The 21151-nt window shown below is 32.9% G+C and overlaps 1 protein-coding gene across 2 annotated transcripts; it reads left to right on the forward strand.

The window, feature by feature from the left end:
• The first annotated feature begins 144 nt into the window (after positions 1–144).
• Positions 145–19643, forward strand: LOC113514942 (oxysterol-binding protein 2). Of its 2 annotated transcripts, XM_026899037.2 has the most exons (14): positions 146–382; positions 3286–3474; positions 4220–4493; positions 4929–5097; positions 9357–9478; positions 10234–10311; positions 11530–11637; positions 11819–11930; positions 12442–12628; positions 14240–14327; positions 14685–14858; positions 15439–15627; positions 17121–17263; positions 17670–19643. In XM_026899037.2, exons 1-14 carry the CDS (start codon positions 240–242, stop codon positions 18019–18021), a joined length of 2328 nt encoding a protein of 775 aa, XP_026754838.1. In that variant the 5' UTR covers positions 146–239; the 3' UTR covers positions 18022–19643. The 2 variants fall into 2 exon arrangements, with proteins under 2 accessions (XP_052751853.1, XP_026754838.1); XM_052895893.1 differs by lacking the exon at positions 14685–14858 and having other exon boundaries at positions 145–382.
• Positions 19644–21151: the final 1508 nt, after the last annotated feature.

The following is a 21151-nucleotide window of genomic DNA, read 5'->3' on the forward strand; positions in this document are numbered from 1 at the left end:
GTAGAACAGGCTAAGGTCGGAGACCATGCTGCCTAGTCTTCAATATGACAATTTGTCTGGAATACCATCATTGCTACTTCTCTACTGTCAATGTCAGAATAAAAATTAATAAATTATAGTGACGTTTCATGACACTTTTGACTTTTTCCATTATTTGATTATGGTGGATGACAGACGTGGCTGAACAAATCTTATATTATGTTTTTTTCATCAATATTCGTGAACTAATTTGAAGAAAAATGTCTGACGTGATAGTGCCCAAGGGTCAGCCAATTCCCGGCGACCCAGAGAAGAAGGGATGGTTGTTCAAATGGACAAATTATTTGAAGGGTTATCAAAGAAGATGGTTCGTTCTCTCGAATGGATTACTTTCGTACTACAGGTAAATTAAAGAAATCATTTAACTATTCTTCAAGATAGTCTATACAATTAGTGACATTTTCGTCATTTTTATACATGTATATGCAAAATACTTAATTTTCTTAACTCCATTTTCTTATTGTGACGCAGTGATACTTTGCCGTATTTTTTGCCATTCGATTATAATACTGCTAATTCTATTTTATACATATAAATAATGCGTTTATGCTATATTTATGAAGCTGATAATTCGAATTGGGCTCCATATAGCGTAAATCAACAAATATTTGTTGTAATATGTACTCATAACGTAATAGTAGGTACCTACTTTTTTTATTTACTTTTGTACCTTTTATGTAGTCCAAGAGTTTACTAATATATATTTTTTAAACTTTATGTAAAATCCAATTTAATTCTTATTGAAGATATACTTCAAAATACATTGTGAATTTTACTATTTTCTTATCACTTACTAGTTTATTGCTTATTCTTACGTATGGATTTCAGAAATAAAAAACCAATGAAATAGATAATGTCTAAATGATGTATCATTATAAAACATACACAAAATTTTTAGTTGACCTACAGGAACATAACTGTAATCTGTATCCAATTAGGTGCAGCAGTTTTTGTGTGGTGCTAGAACAAACAGACAAAGCTACTAAAAAGTATTGTTTTGGATTCTGATGCCCTTATTAAGATTATGATTTTTTCTTAAATATCTCCTATGTAAGATTTTATATATACTTTATATAATTACTTATACTTTATTGTGTTAATACTTAAGGCATAAAGGTTAACCCACAAAGGTTTTAAGACTACATTTAATTCTCAAATTAAGAAATTACTCTAGCTAATTATTATCTGGCAGTTATGCAGTTATCTGTAGAAGAATGATATCAATTTCTAATGATTTTAATTATGAGAAATGAACAGTTCACATCTCACTTTGGTTTCCAATAATAGTGGTATATCAATATGTAGGCTTGATATTCATTGATAAAATCAGCATGCAGGTCAATTGTCAGTAACTCATGAACTCCAATAAGTACTCAAGGTTAAGCTTCAATTAACAAAGAGCTGAGACCTACTAGTATAGTGGTAGTATTACCATTAGATGGTATCAATATGGATGGTATAATACCATTACACAATTGTAAAGAAATTGGTTTGTTAGGGATTGATAAAAATAAATACAAAAAAAATAATAATGGTTTATTTCTCTCATAGAAGTTTATAAATAGATTACAATAAATTTTTAGAAGGAAAAAATGCAAAATATTGATTATTAAAAATATTAATAAATTCAAAAATTTAAATCATCTGTTGTCAAATGCAAATAAATTATGCTAAAATATTTAAACTACCTGAATTATTGATTAGTTTTTAATTATATTTTTAAATGGAAAAAATAAATAAATATGCTCAAGATTGTAATTACTAATGGAGGTAATAAACATAACACTTGATATGCCTTTGTTTTGGTGTATATATTCTATGGGAATGAGACTTTTACCAAGTAATAAAATGTAGGACATGGATTACATTAACATCACACCAAACATCAAACTCTGTAAAGCAGTTTGAACATGATTTATGCACAGACACAATCTACATACAGTTTTATATTATATGTACATGAATACAATGTAGTATGTATAATGCACAGCAAAATTACTGAAATCAGTAATATAAAATTGGTAAATATTTTCTTTTATGGTAAAGATAAATGTGCCAGAAGGATATTGCAACTTTTTAGTAGTATTAATAAACTAATAAATACTACAAAATTTTGGATATAATCTGTATATAAATTTGTATAATTATGTTATTGGATTATAAAACTCCAATAACATGAAAAGTAAATGACAACAATGTAAATTACTGTCAGAGATAACAAAAGTTGAGTTTATCTTTGGGTTCTGATATATAATTAAATTTATTTAAACTGAACAGTGTTATATATTCTATTAGGGTACTAAAACAATATATTTTATTATATATTTTTGAATGATCATTTATGTTTTACATTTTCTTGAGTTGGTTTTATAATGTAATTGAGCTGATGTTTTTTTATGGCCATATTTATTTTTGTTTGATGTTTATGGTTGTTTGGTAAGGATCATAACAAGCATAATGTCATTGAGGTTAAATGAAGGTCATTCATAATTATCAAAAATATTTGTCATTAATAGTTATTTCAGCAATAAAAACTGGCATGTAATGGTCAGTAAACACTATATTCAACTCCAATATGTAAATATATATTTATTTCTTTCACAAAATAACAATATATAAAACTTACAGCTACATAATTTAATCTTTGAGAGATTGGTGTCGGTACTAGGATAACCCGTCTTATAGATCACCAGGCTGCCAAACTTAAGGACATCTATTTTACTTGATTTGTTAAGAGTATATTAGTATGGGTGATAGGGTAAGTACAAAGTGAGCGAGTGCTCTCATGCGTGCGTGTGTAAGCGTGTGTGCGTGTGTGTGGGTGTGTGTGTGTGCGTGTGTGCGTGCTAGTGTACGTCCGTGCGTGCGTGCGTGCGTACGGTCACGCGTGAGCGAGTGAGCTTGTGGGCGCGAGTACGTGTGTGTGTATGTGTGAGTGTATGTGTGCGTATCTGTGTCTTTGTCTTTGCAAAGTTTCGCTAACAATCTGGGGTGGGTACCAGATAATTCTAAGGTGAGTGTGGTCAACCTGGTTCCCCTTAAATACGCCTATAAATAATTAGGTAACCATTAATTGTGATTTTTTAATTTGATCACTTCTTGGAAGTGTCCAATTTTGAAATATGTGCTGAGATTTGGTGGATTTCTGTTTTATTTAAATATCTTCCTAATTTTGAACTAACTTAATGAATGTATACATGCCCCTTGTTATAATATAAAAATAATCAAACAGCAATTTTGTTACAGAAATCAAGCGGAAATGGCGCATACATGCCGCGGTACAATCTCTTTACTTGGTGCTCTCATTCACACTGCAGACTCCTGCACATTCGTCATCAGCAATGGAGGAACACAAACATTCCACATCCGTGCACAAGATGAGGTGGAGCGTCAGAGTTGGGTCACTGCACTCGAACTCGCAAAGGCGAAAGCTATGTTAGTGTTAGTTGGTCGTTATTCAATATTAGGTGGTGGAGTGGTATTAATGAATTTGTGGTAACAAAAATAACACTGTACTACTAATACTACTGCTGCTATGGCTACCACTGCTACCACTTCTGTAACAACTAATAATATGACAGCAGTTTTTTTGTTTCTTTAGTGCTTTTAGGCTATCTTTAAGGTATTTGGAGGCCTGTGATGTAGTTTACTTGATTTTTTACTAGACCTTTATTAACGTTATTTAAAAATTGACGTAAAATATACTCTACATAAGATATTCTCCCATGTCCAGTGGGTATGTAAGTAACGAAAAACATGATTATTTATGTCAACCTGACATATTAACAAAGATTATTTTTATAAAGTTTTTGAATAGACAAAGATCACAGACTGCTGTTTCCATCTTGATGTACCTTCAACCCTGTTTCTACAAATTCTTCATTTCTGATTGTGTCTAACTTGGCTCCTCATTAGATTATTTCTTATTTGGTTGTCATAAGTTTGTAGCTTATCCAATTATTTCTCTCCTATCTGCTTACAACTTATCAACCTCTGAACATATTTAATCCATCGAAAAATAACTATTTTATCTTTGTTCCATTATTACTTTTCGACATACACCTTCTTGAATTACTCTGTTTCTTATTGTAATAAAAATTTAAAGAGAAGCTTGTTATTATGTACTTTGGTTAAGTTAAGAAGTTTTTTTGTTTTTTAATTTATCTATTATTTATTGCAGTAGAGCACAAGAATCTGATGACGATGAAGATCAAATGTCTAGTGGGAATGTGGCTGTGGGCGGTGGAGAAGGCGAAGGGGAGGACGCGAGCCGTATAGCTCGCGAGCTAGCGGCACGGTTTCACGACCTTCGCACGTGTTCTGAACTTGTGACCCGCCACGGGACCTCGCTGCAGCGCTCATTGGCAGATCTCGAGATACCTCCTACAGATACAACAAAACAAGTATCGGAGCGCGCCACTCTTTTCAGGATATCCTGTAATGCCATGATGAATGTAAGTTAAATTTGCTTTGTTTAATCTTATTTTAAAACAACACATAATTACAATTACCTTTGCTTTTATATCATACGAAATAGCCAATGAGCTCAGAAAATGTGGTAATTTACAAAAGTAAACAGTGATTAAAAATCTAATTATACAGTCTACTTACTGTCATAAGTAGTACGAGTATTTCTGGTGCATTGTTATTTCCGAAAATTTAAGTTTTATGCCTCTTAAGTAAAAAGTAACACTTGCCATTATACTTTACGGACCAAACTTAAACGTAACAAAGTATGCATAGCTGCTTTACTTAAGAAATAGATAATTTTATTCAGTGTTTTTTACTTTCAATTACTGAAAAGATGACATTTGGTGCGCTATAACTCGAACTGATGATCATGATGAATGTAGCACAATAAAAATGTTGCAATAATAAATCTCTAATAGGCATGCTCGGAGTTTATGAATGCGGCTGCAGCTTCCAGTGCTCGCATGAGCCGTGCACTTCAGCATGAGCGCGAACAAAAGACCCGGTTGCAAGAAGTCGTAGAACAGTTAGCACGACAGCATGACAATCTTGAGAAGACGGTTACAGCACATAACACATCACATGCAGGTCAGTGCTGTTTACTTACAAAACATATAGGAATAGGAACTATTTTTTTTAAGGGATGATAATGGAATGGCAACCCTGCTTGCACTAACGGTATATACTGGCAAGTCACCAATGAGGGATGACAAGTGAGAATGAAAAGGCAGGTCAGTTAGCCTATTATGATAAATACACCTAGGATTCAGCACAATTACTTCGTGGGGGGGGGACCACGCAGAAGTCGACCTGACAGAGAATATAGCTAGCAATAGGACTAGTAGTCTGCATTATTAACAATCTCCTCCAGCCCTCTAAATAGGAACTATTGCATTAATACCTAAACTTTGCAACATATGGAGAATGAACAAGGGGAACAAGTACAATAATAAATCCTTCATTTTATGTCAACTTGAGGTATAATACTACATGGATTAATCATCACTCTATCCTTGCGACAATCCATATAGTGTGAATAGCGACACAACATTAAACTTTACTATTATGAATTTTATATTGCACTCATAGTGCCAGCCTATTCTATGCACGTCATAATCTGTTTAATCTTTTAGGCTTTATAGCTATGTGTTGACTAAGCTATGACATCACTGATAGAGATTAGACTTTACCTATATTAACAACAACATTTTGCAAAGATTCCACAATTAATTGTGAACTAAGTATAGATCTTTGGAGAACTATTCATGAAAGACAGTTTTATTTTGTGTATTGGTGTACTTGTACATGTGAAGTATTATATTAGGTGCAGTTTAGGAATTATGAACCTAAACAAAATTTATTTGAGCATGACAATACTGCCCTTTATATTAAGAAGAGACATAAAAGCTCTAAAACCAAATATAGATTTCAGTTTGGACTTTGCTTTCTGCATTCTATGCTCGAATCTTAGCCTATGATTCAAAATTTTAAAATCTTTGTTTGGATTATTTCGGAAGATATGTAAAGTCATCTTCTGGTAAGCTTTCATGTGGCCTTCATGTACAACAAAGTCGGCTAGAAACTTTCCACCATGTGATTCCATCCTTACTATCTTAAAGTACGTAATACTAAGTCTACATTTACAATAGTATTGTATACACAAAATTGAAGTCGATAAAAACATATTTATTTTTCTTTCGAAAATGTAGGTATTAAAAAATGGAAACATTTAAAATTAATGGTAGAAATTTTTCATATTAGCCCAGTTATTGTATTATGCCTTGAAACATTTAGAAAAAGACGAAATTATACGGAAAAGAAGAATAAATTATAAAATCCAAAAAAAATTGCCCAATATATGTATAAAAAAAAATAATATCTACCATATGATAATATTTAATAATAATTCAAGGCCTGGCAACATTGGTTTGTTAAAAAAAAAAACTGACTGATTCTGACTGACGTGACGGACATAAAAATCGAACCAAATTATTATTGAGGAATGTTGAGTAGAACTGAAATTCATAAAATTTTACGTGTTATTATGTGATTTATGTTATTTCTATGTTATAAAACAAACAAAAATGTTCATTTAAAAACACTTTGATTTCGGTACGTAACACATCCTAAGGCGATTCATAATGTCGTTTTCGTAGATTTTCAAATTTTTGATGCGCTCAAGGTTATTATGCTGTTCAAAGTGTTGCATTAGTAATTGGTAGAATATTAAGCATTCGTTTATTTAATTATCGTCTGCCGCGTATGAAGTGTAGAGTTTTGGCAGTGAATTAGAGCGACCAATCGTTGTCTGAAATTTGTGATCTTGGCCTTGTATATCCGTACGCTTTGAGTATAAATATTAACAATTCAGATATATTGAAAGACTAATTGAATGGTTCATCATTGCAATAAATTATGGGTGGTAAGTGAAACTTTAGTGTTATAGGAAATGTTGGTTTTGGAATGTGTTTTGTTTAGTAATAGTGTTTTAAACAAGAACAGTATGAAATATTATAAATAGTCATTTACACAAGACCAGCGATTTCTAGAATTTACAAATCGACGATAGTTTTTGTGATGTTCCAAATTTATTATATTATGTATGGTATTTCTGAGCTAATTAGTAACCATTGTACTAGATGATACTGGTCACCATTTACAAGATCTTTAAGAATACTAAAGAATCTTGAAAGTCTACAAAATTATATATTTATTTTGATTTTGCTAAAATAATAACATGTTTCAGATAATAAAATGACAATATAGTTGTAAATATAGAATCGGATACTTCTTTACAAGGCCACCATGCAATGTTTGGGTAGTGTTTGTTTGTGCACCACTATGCATGTTTGTTATCACCTATACTTCATATTGTTATTCTAGAAAATGGATTTGATGAAAGTGGATAAATTGTGTTATAAGTTTATTCATATAAATGTACACAATTGTAATTCCTGATGAGATAGATAGTGGTAGACTTGTTATCAACAGATGTCATTCAACTGGTCATATTTTACCATTGTTATTTATTAAATAAATACACAAAGACCTTGTTATGTCACTTGATTAGTCATATTTGTAGCTCAAATTGGAATTTAATTTTGTAATATACTAATACTGCTGTTAATTGGTACTTTGAATTTATATTAAAGATAAAAAAAAATTATTCTTCCACAAATAATTGAAAATTATTGACTTGAATTTTTAATAATAATTTGTGGAAGAGTGTTTTTAAATTCAATATGTATCCTGTTATATTTCTATTGTAGGTAAATTTTGGCTCCACGAAGAAATGAGTAGTGCATTACAATGGTGTATTAATTATTTTTTAAATATATTTTATCCAACAAGGAACATTCAAAGTGATGTATTAATTTGTGTATTTATCATAACTTTATTGATGTATTTTACTAAAAACCTTTGTTTGTTGCTATAAATTTGTTGATTAATCATATTAGAGGCCATATATCACAATTTATGTTTGTTGCCAACACTCTCACTTTAAATTCATTTATATATATTCACATATATGTATTACATAGGTAATTTAACAATGTCATTATAGTATCATCTATTTGTTGTGCAATATTTCACCTTTAATTCCTATGATACTTTATTCATTAAAGTTTATTCTACATAATATGTATCTGATACTTACATAGTATTGGTTTCATGAGACAATTTTTAAGGGGCAGTCTATTATACTTTATGGCATTCTATAAGGTAGGCCTATTTAATCAACAATTGCTGTGTGGTCATGGCATATAATGGGCCACATATTCCTTTCCCGTGGGTAACTTTAGAGGTGACTAAGGGAATTTAATAATTGAGGAAACAGCTATAGCTTTGCTCTTAAAACATCACCAAATATTTTACTAAACTAGGTGTTATTTTGTGGAAGTTCATATCACTCGTTATTTAGTTGCACTTATTTTATTTAATTCTACTACCATTTGTATGTGTGTGACTGCCAACATTCGAAGATTGACCACTACTAATATTACCATATCACTGTCTGAAGATGCCTCATTTAAAGGTGAAACATGTGTCGCAATATTTGCGTTAAAAATGACTGATTTATGGCTGCTGTGGAAGGTTATGGAACTTCTATGGTAATAGTGATGGTCGATCTTCAAGTATTGGCAATCACACACATACTAATGGTAGTGAAATTAAACAAAATAATCCTTATTAAATTACCAACATCACATCAAACAACAACATCAAAACAACTGTTTTTCAATCTGCCTACCAAGCATGGCAACTACTAGCAAAACCTCTCTTATGCCAGAGGCCTATGTTTAGAAGTGGACAGTTAATGGCTGATATGTTGATGAGGTGGAAAATGAACGGCTAAAATGAAGATGGCATTGAAATCATCTTATTCAAATAGTCTTGTTTACAAACTCTTTTAGTAATATTTTTTTTTAAATTAAAATTGGTAATATCAGCTGCTTTAATAAATCTAAAACAGTATATTATCAATAAAAATATAAATGGTATAGATGTCAATTTAAGGTCCATGTATATATACCTTTATCATTGTGATTTATTGTTCATTAATATAAACCATTTAAGATATATTTATTCATCAAATAAGTACAAAATAAACAAATGACGTTTTGTTATCAGTGTTATGTCCCATTAATATTTATACTCATTGTTCATTAGTACACTCTGCTTACTTATGTACATTGTTGTATTCTATAAATATGTTATATGTAATAGATTTAGAATATTAAATATAAGTATTTGTACCTTCAAAATCACTTATAAGGGAATACCCCTTAAGTGTATGTATACTAATACTTAATGTTTTCACAAAGAAATAATGAGTGTTCTTGTAGGAGGAAACGGGTCTGGTACTGGAAACGAGACAGAGGATGAAGATCATGAATTCTTTGATGCTATGGAGGAGGGTGTCTCAACATCAATGGATGATAAGACATCATTTGTAATTAAAGTACCAGTAAGTAATAGTTGTGTTACATTACTCCTGAATACTTGGTTGGATTCTTGTGTGAGATTTAATCCGAATCAATTTTTCTTATGTATGATAAACTTAGCAGTTGCTTCATTTAATTCTCATCATGTTTATGATTAATTATGTATACAACTTTATCTGCATGGTAGTCAAAATTAACTTAATTCCTAAAAACATTGTGATTGTGTTCTATTAACACCATTTAGAGCATTTTCGTAAACGTGACTATCCAATTAATGGAGACTGAACATTCTACTCGATTTTCTACAGTGGAAAGATCAAACTGTATCTCATTATTCACTTGATGCATTCGGATAAAAAATGTGCTAGTTTTTAAGTCGTTCTAAAACAATTGTTTATATATTTTTGTTTATTCTGCCATTTTTTTGTAATGACAAATAGATACATGTATCAATTTTAAAAATGGCTGACTTAGGCATTTTTGCCTATTCTGGCAGCTGGAAAAACTCAATATTACAGACATTTTGACTCTTACGATTTTATTATATGTAGTAGGAGTTTTCATGTTATTTAAGTAGATAGTTTTATTTGAAATTATTTAACATTACTACTTATTGCAGTTTAATCAGTTTCGTCACTATTAAATCGAGGACACCGGTTTAACCCACTGTTTACAGCATAAACATAAAGCAACAATTAAGTTGCCCAATCTCATAAATAATTCTCTTGCAGTGATTGTGACACTTTAGTGTTCATGTCATGTATCATATCATTTGCAGGTTAATAGGAAAAATAAGGTAAAAAGCGGCGAGAGCTCCGATGAATCCGAAGGAGAAACAGTGACGGAAACGCAGCAGGTCAGTCCATTAATTGAATGCCATTTATTTTTGACATTGCTACTCGTGATTGTCAACTCCCGATATTAAGTCCTCCTGATACCCACCCTCGATTACTCATTGTTTCAATTACTGCAAATGTAATTTGAAATAATAGTTGAAATTAAATTTAAAAAAATGTATTTTTAATATGATCCTAAAAAATGCAATTTACGTAACTATTAATGGCCAAATAAGCTGACGCCCAGCCTGATAAAATAGTAATCGTCGCTGAATCGTTTGATTATTATAATATGGGTAGTACAAACTTACAGATTACATATATAATTGGATTTTATAAGTATTGGATAAGTAAATAATCAGTTATAGTAAAAAGAAAAAGGGGAAAATTATATATCTACGGTTTTAACGTTAATTAGTTCTCTACATCAATTAAGAGAGATATGCCTCTTATTCATTCGTTTTTAATGTTCATGAAATTTCTCTGTCCAAGTTTATTAATCATATTGTGGTCGCAATTAGAACGTTAATACATATTCATGTTCTAACCGCGACAGTTACGACGATATCGCCGTTCATTATAATAACATCGGTAAAGGAAGCAACTTGCCATTTAAATTTTTATTTAATGTTTGTGTTGTAGTATAGTATATTTTACAGTATGATTAGTTAACGTACGGGTAACGGGACTTTTTGATATAATAAGTTGGTTCGTATGTCGAACGTGTATGACTGTAATGAGAGAAAAATAGTTGCATAAAAAATATAGAGTTTGTCGGACAAATGGAATGAAATCAATTTATTAAGTTTTTTTTTTTCACGACGATTTTACCAAAGGGAGACTTAGTACAAAAGTCGATTGCTTGGGTACCTCGGTCCCATTCGTGTTTCTACCGTGAAGCAGTTGTGTTTGCATGGCTGTGTTTCGGTTCGAAGAGTGGGATATGGCGTGAATTTACAGGATACAGAGGAATAACATCTGAGTCCTCAGGAATGGCAACGCATGGGGGGTATCATGGGCGAAACAGTATCAGTATCAGCTTATTTGCCGTTCTAAGTTGTATAAAAAAAAAATTCATTACCTTTGTTTTGTTTTGTAATATGAAACATTATATTAGTATGAATTATCCTTATTAATATTATAAAGTGACTTTATTATCTCTTCATACTTTAATGATTAAACTAAACGTCATAGTACCATATTGCAAGCTAGTTCCATTATGTAAAACTTTTCTTTAGGTAATATTCGTGGAAGACAAAGAGCGTGCAGAAAGCGCCATGGGAGGTGCCGAGACTGGTGTTGTCGCCACCAAGGCTTCGGACAAGGAACAGAATTTCAAAATTTGGGTAAGTCATTATTTAAATCCATATCCATCTCAATACCAAACATCTACAATACTAGAAGAAATAATTGTGCGTTTGGTATTTTCAGTTTCCTATGTACTTATGTACATACAAAATCTTCCTATTAAACATATAATTTTATTTTATTTTTTGTGTAAATATTTCTTTAAATATTATGTCACAGCCGCACGTGTCACAAGTCACGAGCATGGTTGACGGCCATCCGCGTCGAGTACGAGTGCCCGACAAGCCAAACTACCCACTCAGCCTGTGGTCCATCATGAAAAACTGCATAGGTATACTACATAACTGTCATTATTGTGTGTCTCTCTCTATACTATTTAAATTATGGCTAGATTTGAGTGTGATTGAATATCAAATATCTACACTTTTACACTTATTACTACTATATTACTACATTTATTTGTTAATTAGTTCCGATAATAGTATTTTCACTTGGAGACATGACACTCTAATATTGAATAATTATTGAAGGGTAATAATCCTTTTAGAGAATTAATAATTGTCATCAAAATAACAATTGGCGAAAATATCACGTACAAAAAAAGTAAAAAAAATCTCTCTTCTAAATTTTCATTCTCTTTAATAAAAATAAAATGGCACTGGCATAGATAAATTTAATTAATTCATATGATCTGAGTGGTATTTATTTATAATATGTTATTTATTTTAAAAAAGTCTGTCATTGTTCTAGTATCAAAAAGAAAAAAGTCTACTTAGTTTAGGACTATATGACAGTGTGTATGTAATATGTTCAGTGGTATTTATTATTATTCAATGTGCCAGGCAAAGAACTATCGAAGATCCCCATCCCGGTGAACTTCAGCGAGCCGCTATCGATGCTGCAGCGCCTGACGGAGGATTACGAGTACTCGCCTGTATTGGACCAAGCGGCGCAGTTCACCGACCCCGCGCAGCAGCTCGCATACGTCGCCGCCTTCACGGTTTCCTCATACGCCACTACTTCCTGCAGGTTAGTACACTACGGATATTTATTAATATTAGAGGAGGGGGGGAGGGGGGGGGGTTAGTAATGAGGATTTCTGCCTCCCAATTTATAGTTGTTGTTGTTATATCAGCCGTTAACTGGCCATGTTTTAAGAGGGACACTGCCACCCATCCCTCCACCATAAACTCTACTACTGGTCAGGTTAAAAATTAACTTAAAAATAATGGGTTTTTGTTTAAAAATATTTATAGTGTTATATATGTTTTTCTTGAATAGACGATACAATGTAGCCAGTTTCAAAATAATTAAATGAAAATGTTAACAAATAAATAATTGACTTGACCATAACTCAGTCTGCTAATGGACATCAGTCCATTAGTAGCAAAAATTATTAATAGATTAATTGATTACATGTTTTGTTACTAATTTCTTTTTAGTCAGTGTTTCTGTGACAATTTTGTTTCATTTTCTAGTAACTTCTGTTGAAACAGATTTTACAAATGTTACAACATTCAGTTGTATTTGGATTAGGAGGGATAAGGCTGTTTATCATAATCCGTTTGACCAATTCCGTTAAAACATACGTCATATTGTTTTTTGGGTTAATCTATTTAATAATTTAATTTTGTTTAAGTCTCTTCATCCATTATCTCTTGATGACACATTAATTCTAAAAATAATTGACATGGTTTTATTGTGTAATGCTATATATCTAATTTTCGTCAAGAAAGAAACAAATAATATTGTATGTTTCTTTGTCCAATCCTTACGCTTTAACTACGAATTAAGCTTTGCTCTCTTTTGGGTTGCTCCAATGTGTTTTGTGTTCTCTGGAACTCATGAATAACAATTCATGAGCATATTTCACTGTGTTGTTAATGACAAAACTTCAAAAACAAATTTATGCATGGATAGACGGTGTTGCAACAGATTAATGAAAAAATAACACGTAGTTAGTTAAAAAGATAAAGGAAAAGATAAATATTTGTTTCTGTCTGAGAATTTGATGTTTTATTATTAAAGTTTATTTTCGAGACTTAACAGATACAGATCGTTTATTCATAATTTTAAAAATTCTAAGTCCAGTTTTAATTATGTCATCCCCATTGCAAGTTTGTTATATTTTATTTTAATTTTAAGAACGTAGTGTTTTCTATATAATAATAATAAGAATGTTTAAAAGTAATATAAATTTATAACAATAATAATCACGTCACTGCAAATTGTTATTTTATTAATAAAATTCAGCATTAGGGTTTATTCATATTGTTCATAATTTGAGAATTCTCCAACACTAGAAGCCCTTCTTGATAAGCCAGTCTTTCAGTTTCTTTTTAAATGAATTTAGACTGCTTTCAGCAATTACAGTCAGGTAATTTATTATATATTATATGTAACTGGGCCCATCACATGAGTCAATCTATCACATTTACTAAGTGTTCGCGGCACGGTTATTAATTTACTAATTATGAAGTTAACACGACACTATTACAGGTAAACGCCGACACAATTAATTATATAGGTTTTATTGACCATTATTCCGGTCTTTTAATGAGAAACCGATATTATATTATTTCTATCCACCATAATATGAAATAGACGTGAAGTGTATATGTGTATGTTTATTATTTACAGAATAAACAAACCCTTCAACCCGCTACTGGGTGAGACTTTCGAATGTGATCGCATGGCGGACCTTGGATGGCGGTCTATATCTGAACAGGTAGGTTTTATAAATAGATACTTATTATTATTTCGTTTTTGATATATTACAATTAATTGTGTCAATAACTAGACATTATTATGAAATATTACAATTAAACACTAAAATCTTTATCAATTAATAACTTTTTGTACCTCTTACCTCCTTTCCATTCCATTACCATTTCCTTTCAGCATTAGCCTCGCCTAATATCCTTGTTCCCTATTCCTCTATATATATTTTACTAACATGTTTTTCAAACTATATAACTATTTGAATTATAAAAAAAAAAATAGAGAATCTTTATTATTTTGAATACAGAATTTAAAATTTATAATTTATTTGGCACTTTTTATTACAAAAGAATAAAATTATCAGGTATCACATCACCCTCCAATGGTAGCGCAGTTCTGCGAGGGGCAAGCAGGCTGGCAATGCTGGCAGGAGTTCACCATGACCACTAAGTTCAGGGGGAAATACCTACAGGTTATACCCCTGGGTAGTGCATCGGCAATGTTTGTCGCTTCAGGCAACAAATACACATGGAGGAAGGTATGAGGCTGCTTATCGGTTTAGAAGCATATTAAAAATAAATATGTGCCTTATCTAATAATGATAGCGCTATTTTTTTCACCGTTTACGCTCAAAACATACAAGTCTCAAAAATACACATAAGGGTAAAAACGTTCATATCTCAGAATATTAAAGTCTCAAAACGTATAATCTATGATTCACGTAATTTCGGGCTAGGGACCAAAGTTGTTATATGCAAAAAGTTCCATACGTAACAGTTCGTTAACAGCAAAATAGATAGAAAACCTAATTTACCCTTAGTTTCTTTTTTTTTTTTTTTTTTTTTTTTGATGGGTGAAAATGGTATGGTAACCCCGCCTGCGCTAACGGGATACGCTGGCGGAGCACCAGTGGAGGGTGATAGATGAGAATGAAAACAGGCCAGTTAGCCCATCATGATGAATTCATCAGGAATTAACCATGATAGTTTCCAGGGGGAACCGCGAGGAGGTCGACCTGGTTGGGTATATTGCTAGCAATGGGATTCTAAGTCTCCATTACTAATAATCCCTTTCCCCCCTATTTACCCTTAGTTTGACACATTGTGTTTTATCGGCAGGTAATGACTACCGTCCACAACATAATAGTGGGTAAACTATGGATGGACAACCACGGGGACATGGACATAGTGGGCGAGGCGGGCCCGGCCACCGGCTACGTGGCTCACCTCAAGTACCAGCCGTACAGTTATTTCAGCAAGGACACGCAGAGGAAGGTCACCGGCGTCATCAAGGACCCACAGGGAGTGGTGCGTGCACTTTTGTTACCTTATTACTAAAGATACTTAATCCTAGGATCGTGTCTTTCCGATTTACAGATCTTTAACACAATGTAACCCAAACACCAAAAAAAAATCAAAGAAATGTCCATGTTCACCTTATAAACTTATTACAACACTAGCCACTAGCTAGTCATAATTTTTTGTATTTCATTTATCTATATATTATTTATTTACCGGCTTTCCGTGTGGTCCTGGCATAGAATAGACCACCCCTTCCTTTCCCGTGGGTGTCGTAAGAGGCGATTAAGGGAGGGCGAGTGATGGTCAACAGCGTCCTTCTTAAAACATTTCCAAAGCTTAATTGCTGTTGTCAATCTAGCTGCTAAAGTTGGCAACTACTTGCAAAACCCCCCTAGGGGAGCCTTATGTTCAGCAGTGGACAGTTAAAAGCAGTTATAATGATACTGATATTTATTTAGTTGCATATATATATGATCCTTTATAAATATAAATTTATTTATAAATAAATATGTATGTATATTATCTAATCAACATTTTATGTTATTTATATTGTTTAATATGTATAGGTATATATTATTAGCAGTTATTTCCTTTACCTATCTCAATAATGCAGTACCGCGTTCATGATTCACTGTTCATCCCAAAGGTTGACTGGCAGAGAATGCTACTAGCATTAAGTCCGCCTTTTTACCACATTTTCTTTTGGTTAATAAAGATAGATACTCGTCATTGTTTCCTTTAATAGATTACAGTAGTAAAGTTAGTTAAATAAAAAATAAATAAACACCGTGATCGGTTTTAAAAAGTGCTGTGAAATTGGTTTATAATTAATATATCTTACTTTAACATTGATAATGGTTGGTCACTAAACGAAATTAGACTTGAAATACTAGATGGCAGTAACATCTAGACTTGTGGTTTTTGTTGATTGTTTTGTTGTTAAAGATAATTTTATTTTTTTAATATGAAATGGATTTTACAGTATTATATTTACAATACAGTAAAGTGCATTACCGTTTTTATTTATTTCTTTTATTTATTTAATTCTTACCACAAACAATTAAGAACTTACTACCTATACTTTAACTTGCAGAACATTTTAACATTATTATTTGTGGGAGCTAGTGCCTGTACTAGGTGTTAACTACAATATGCTTTCCACTGTATTATAATCTAGTAATATTTACTACTTTATTCACAAATAGTGTTGAGAGACTGTGTACACATATGACACTGATGTTGATCTGCTTTTTTGTCTTAATAAAGTGTAAATAGATTTTTTTTATATAACTTAGAATGGCAAACAAGCTGACAGTCCACCTGATGGAAAGTGATAACCGTCGCCTATAGACATGAGCAGTACCATGGACATAACAGAGTATACTGTTTCGCCCATGATACCCCCATGCGTTGCCATTCCTGAGGACTCAGGGGTTATTCCTCTGTATCCTTTAAATTCACGCCACTGGTAACCGTTTCTCTCATTTTCTTCCCCGCAGCCCCGCTACGTGCTGCAGGGTCACTGGGACGACCGCGTGGAGGTGGCTCCAGTAAGCAGCGCCTCCCCCGATAACACAGTCTGCAAGACTGGAAAATTCGTGCTCGCCTGGCAACGCGTGCCCGCACCACCTGACTCGCACAAGTAAGTAATCCTTTTCTACTCTCCTGTAATCCTTGTCTCACAGGCTACAATATCTATTAGTTTAGGCCTGTAATAAATTGATTTTTATTTTTCAGTAGAAAATAGTGTGTTACTATTTTGAGCTTAAGATTATGAGCTATAATACTCTTGGTATCTCATAACTTTGTAGCCCGCTCTTGAGTTCTTGTTGACAATAAAAAGCACTTCATTCATCTACAATTGTGCATTCAATATCTATAGCTTTGAAACACCCTTTGTATCTATATCATCTTAAAATTGTTATTTCAAGAAATCCTAGCTGAACTATCATTAAAAATAAATCTATAGTGATCTTATGCCATTTAATTGATTTGTTAAATTTTGACAATCTGACCCTTAGCTTAATTTGGTTTATGCTTATCCACAGATGGTACAATTTCACGCTGCTAGCGGCGCAGTTAAACGAGCAGGAGGAGGGCGTAGCACCCACGGACTCCCGGCTGCGACCCGACCAGCGCCTCATGGAGGAGGGGCTGTGGGACGAGGCCAACACGGAGAAGCTTCGCCTCGAGGAGAAGCAGCGCGGCGCTCGGCGCCAGCTTGAGGCGGAAGCGGAGGCGGCGGCCGCCAGGGGAGCTGACCCCCCGCCGCCTCCTCGGCCCGCCTGGTTTTCGCGTGAGGCCGCACCCGGCCAGCCGCATCTGCGGCACCTGTATAACCACCGCTACTGGGAGTGTAAAGCGCGTCGTGACTGGAGCGGCTGCCCCGACATTTTCTAGCCGGCCCTCGACTCCCCGTCGCTCGGCCGGGTTTCCGCCCGCTCTGTTCGCCGGTCGGATGTACATTGACTCGAAATCTCGCCTGTTGACTTCCGTTCTAGATAGGTTTATCCTTGTCCGTTCAGAGACAACTGTACACGGTCGAGTGGCTTTAATCGATCATATATGTTTCGGTTATTCAAATGTGATCGAATATCTCGAATGCTTTCTTAATGATCGAATTAAATCATTGAGATATTTGACTCACAATTAACGCCAAACCCGAATGACCGTATCGCTATTGTGATAGAAACATCTGTTGGCAAAATAACAAACGCATTGCAGTTTCTTATCTAAAATTGTCCGAAGTTAAAAACAAAATAATTACGTAACTTGACGCATGCCTTGTTATTGGCTTGATGGTGCAATTTTACAAATTGAAAGATATTCACCTTCGATATAAGCCACTTGACCATCTACGGTTCTCTTTTTAATTTTTGCTTTTTTAATCTATGAGCATCCTATGTCGTTTGTTTAATATTTGATGTAATCGCTAGCTATTTGTCGAGTCTCAGCTTATTTCATTCATATCACATCGTGTGATTGACTAACTTATTTCGATAATTCACACGGTAGTCATTCCATAGTTACATTACTGTAGTTGATCTATTTATTTGTTATCAAAATTTAATATTAATACAAAATATATACATATGTGTAAATAATTATAATTTATAAATATTGTTATTTCAGTAGCGATTTACCGCAGACTGTCGTGGCCTAATGACTAAAAATAACAACTTATTTTAGCCGATATGTATTGAACAATATTTAAATAAAAATAACAACGAAATCGTTCTTCACTCTCTAACTTCGCTGGCATATTGTTAGCATAATTATAATATGTATCTCCACGCGTAATTTAAAAAAAAAATCATAAGTGCTTTGTAGTCTAATAATAATGTAAGAAACACTTCGCTTGATGATATTATGAAGACTGGGGATAGAAATATTGTAAGGTTACAATTACCAGATATAATTACCATATCGGCGTCTGTTTCCCTAAAATTCTTCTTCGACTAGCCGCCAACACTACAGCGCAACTCCGCTGTATGCCTAGACAACGCACCTAGCGTTATTGAGAATGTATAAACTTAGAAATTGATATGTCAGGTGCTTCTAACAAGTTTCCATTTGTAAAGCTTCGTCACGCTACTAATTTAGGGTATGACAAAATATTTTATTTCTATTCTAGGCATTAAAAGTAGCCCGTTACGTCCGATTAGGTAATGACATGTCGTAAAACTATTCTTAATGCCTTATCGTAGGAACAATGGAGCGATCATTGTAAGTGTTAAAAATTATTACGAGTTGATATCAACATGTAATCGCATCCTTTGTTCAAGATGTGTATTGTAGGTTAATAAATTTAAGTTAAAACTTTTATTGATTTATTGTTGTTATCAACTTGTAGGGCTCTAGAATATTTTGTAAGGTCTATTACAAATTGTACATTTTCAAGTGTATGTAAGATAATTTGTTAATATTTTTATTATAATAATAGAAATGATATTTGAATACAAAGCCATAACATCTGTATCATGTTGATGATTATTATGAAAATAAAATATAATGTCGCTAAACGATTTCTTATTTATGATTACCCAATACCTCACCATGGTTTAATTTTTTATATTTACTATTAATATTAAATATTACGTTAATTAATATACGATATTAAAACAAAAAAAAAAAGAATAGAAATGCTATTGACTATCCAATTAATGTTACCTATTACACTGTAAGCATTTCTATTATTTTTTTTACACAACTTTCCAATTTTTATCGTACCCACTAGGAATGCTGGAATACTTTATTCTGTAGGAATGCTATAATTTTGGCACATCAATACCTATGGCATCGCATTGAAGATTTATTTCGTTTAATCCCTAAATATAGAGTCCTTGCATTATTTCAGCATCATCATTATAGCCGTTGCGGAATATAGGCCTCCCCCTAATAAAAGAGGTTTTGTCAAAAGTTGCCTTGCTTGACAAACGGGTTGGCAACCGCAGGCTTTGATGATGCTTTAAGAGAGACGCTGCTGCTATCCCTCAATAATTAAGTTCAGTTAGTTGCCTCTAACGACACCCACGGACCGCATGGCAATAATATTTAGAGTACATAAATAAAAATAATCTAGGATTTACTTTTTTTTTATACAACTTAGAATGGCAAACAACCTGATGGAAAGTGATAACGTCGCCTATAGACATGAGCAAAACCATGTACATAACAGAGTATGCCGTTTTGCCCATGACAGGGGGGTATCATATCGCATGGGGGGATGCGTTGCCATTCCTGAGGACTCAGGTGTTATTCCTCTGTACCCTGTAAATTTATTTTTAACTTGATATGAAACTTCATTAGTATTTGAAAAATACTAATACTAAAATTAATTATTAATTTATATTTTTAAATTATATAATTATTAAATAAAAAATTACTATAAATACTAAAATTTTGCATGCCATTGTTTTGGCAAAACACGCATGTTCATAACATATTACTAGCATCTGTATACCGTTTTCAGCAAATGAATAAATAATTATTATTAATTATAACAGTTCGACTTGCCATATGTACGAGTACTTCACTCATTAGTATGGTATTAGACTTAAAATTTGTGTTTACGATTCGTTCTTTTGGTGAATATATTGTTTCATTGGTATATCATTCCCTTAAAAAGAGTCTTAATGATTTCACCGATTTATCCAATATCCTTATAGCGGGAGAAGGGATTATTAGTAACGTGGGGGTCTAGGATCACTATTGCTAGCAATAATGGTTTATTCTTTCCAAGCATGGTTAATTATTGTTAAATTCGTCACGAGGAGCCAGATGTCCTGCTTTCATTTTCACCTATCATCTTTCTCAGGTGCCTTGCCAGCGTATACTGAGACTGCAGGTAGGATTACTATTTCATTCGTTTATTAAAAAAAAATATATCCCTGGAGCCATCTATTTGCTATATTTAATAATTTATAAGAGTGTTTTCTAAACAATGCATATTAAAATGGGATATAATGTCCTTGCCAATGTATTTTTTAAATACATCGTCTAAAGGAATCGACCAATTCTCAGGCGTTTG

Source organism: Galleria mellonella, unplaced genomic scaffold (assembly GCF_026898425.1).
Source record: "Galleria mellonella isolate WM207_F2 unplaced genomic scaffold, CSIRO_AGI_GalMel_v1 utg312, whole genome shotgun sequence".
NCBI lineage: Eukaryota > Metazoa > Arthropoda > Insecta > Lepidoptera > Pyralidae > Galleria > Galleria mellonella.

Excerpts from the sequence above, each read along its gene's own strand:
- LOC113514942 (XM_026899037.2), top strand. The coding sequence starts at position 240 with ATGTCTGACGTGATAGTGCCCAAGGGTCAGCCAATTCCCGGCGACCCA. Across the intron at positions 10,312-11,529 it reads CAGTGACGGAAACGCAGCAG|GTAATATTCGTGGAAGACAA; the intron begins GTCAGTCCATTA and ends ACTTTTCTTTAG. Across the intron at positions 11,638-11,818 it reads AACAGAATTTCAAAATTTGG|CCGCACGTGTCACAAGTCAC; the intron begins GTAAGTCATTAT and ends ATTATGTCACAG.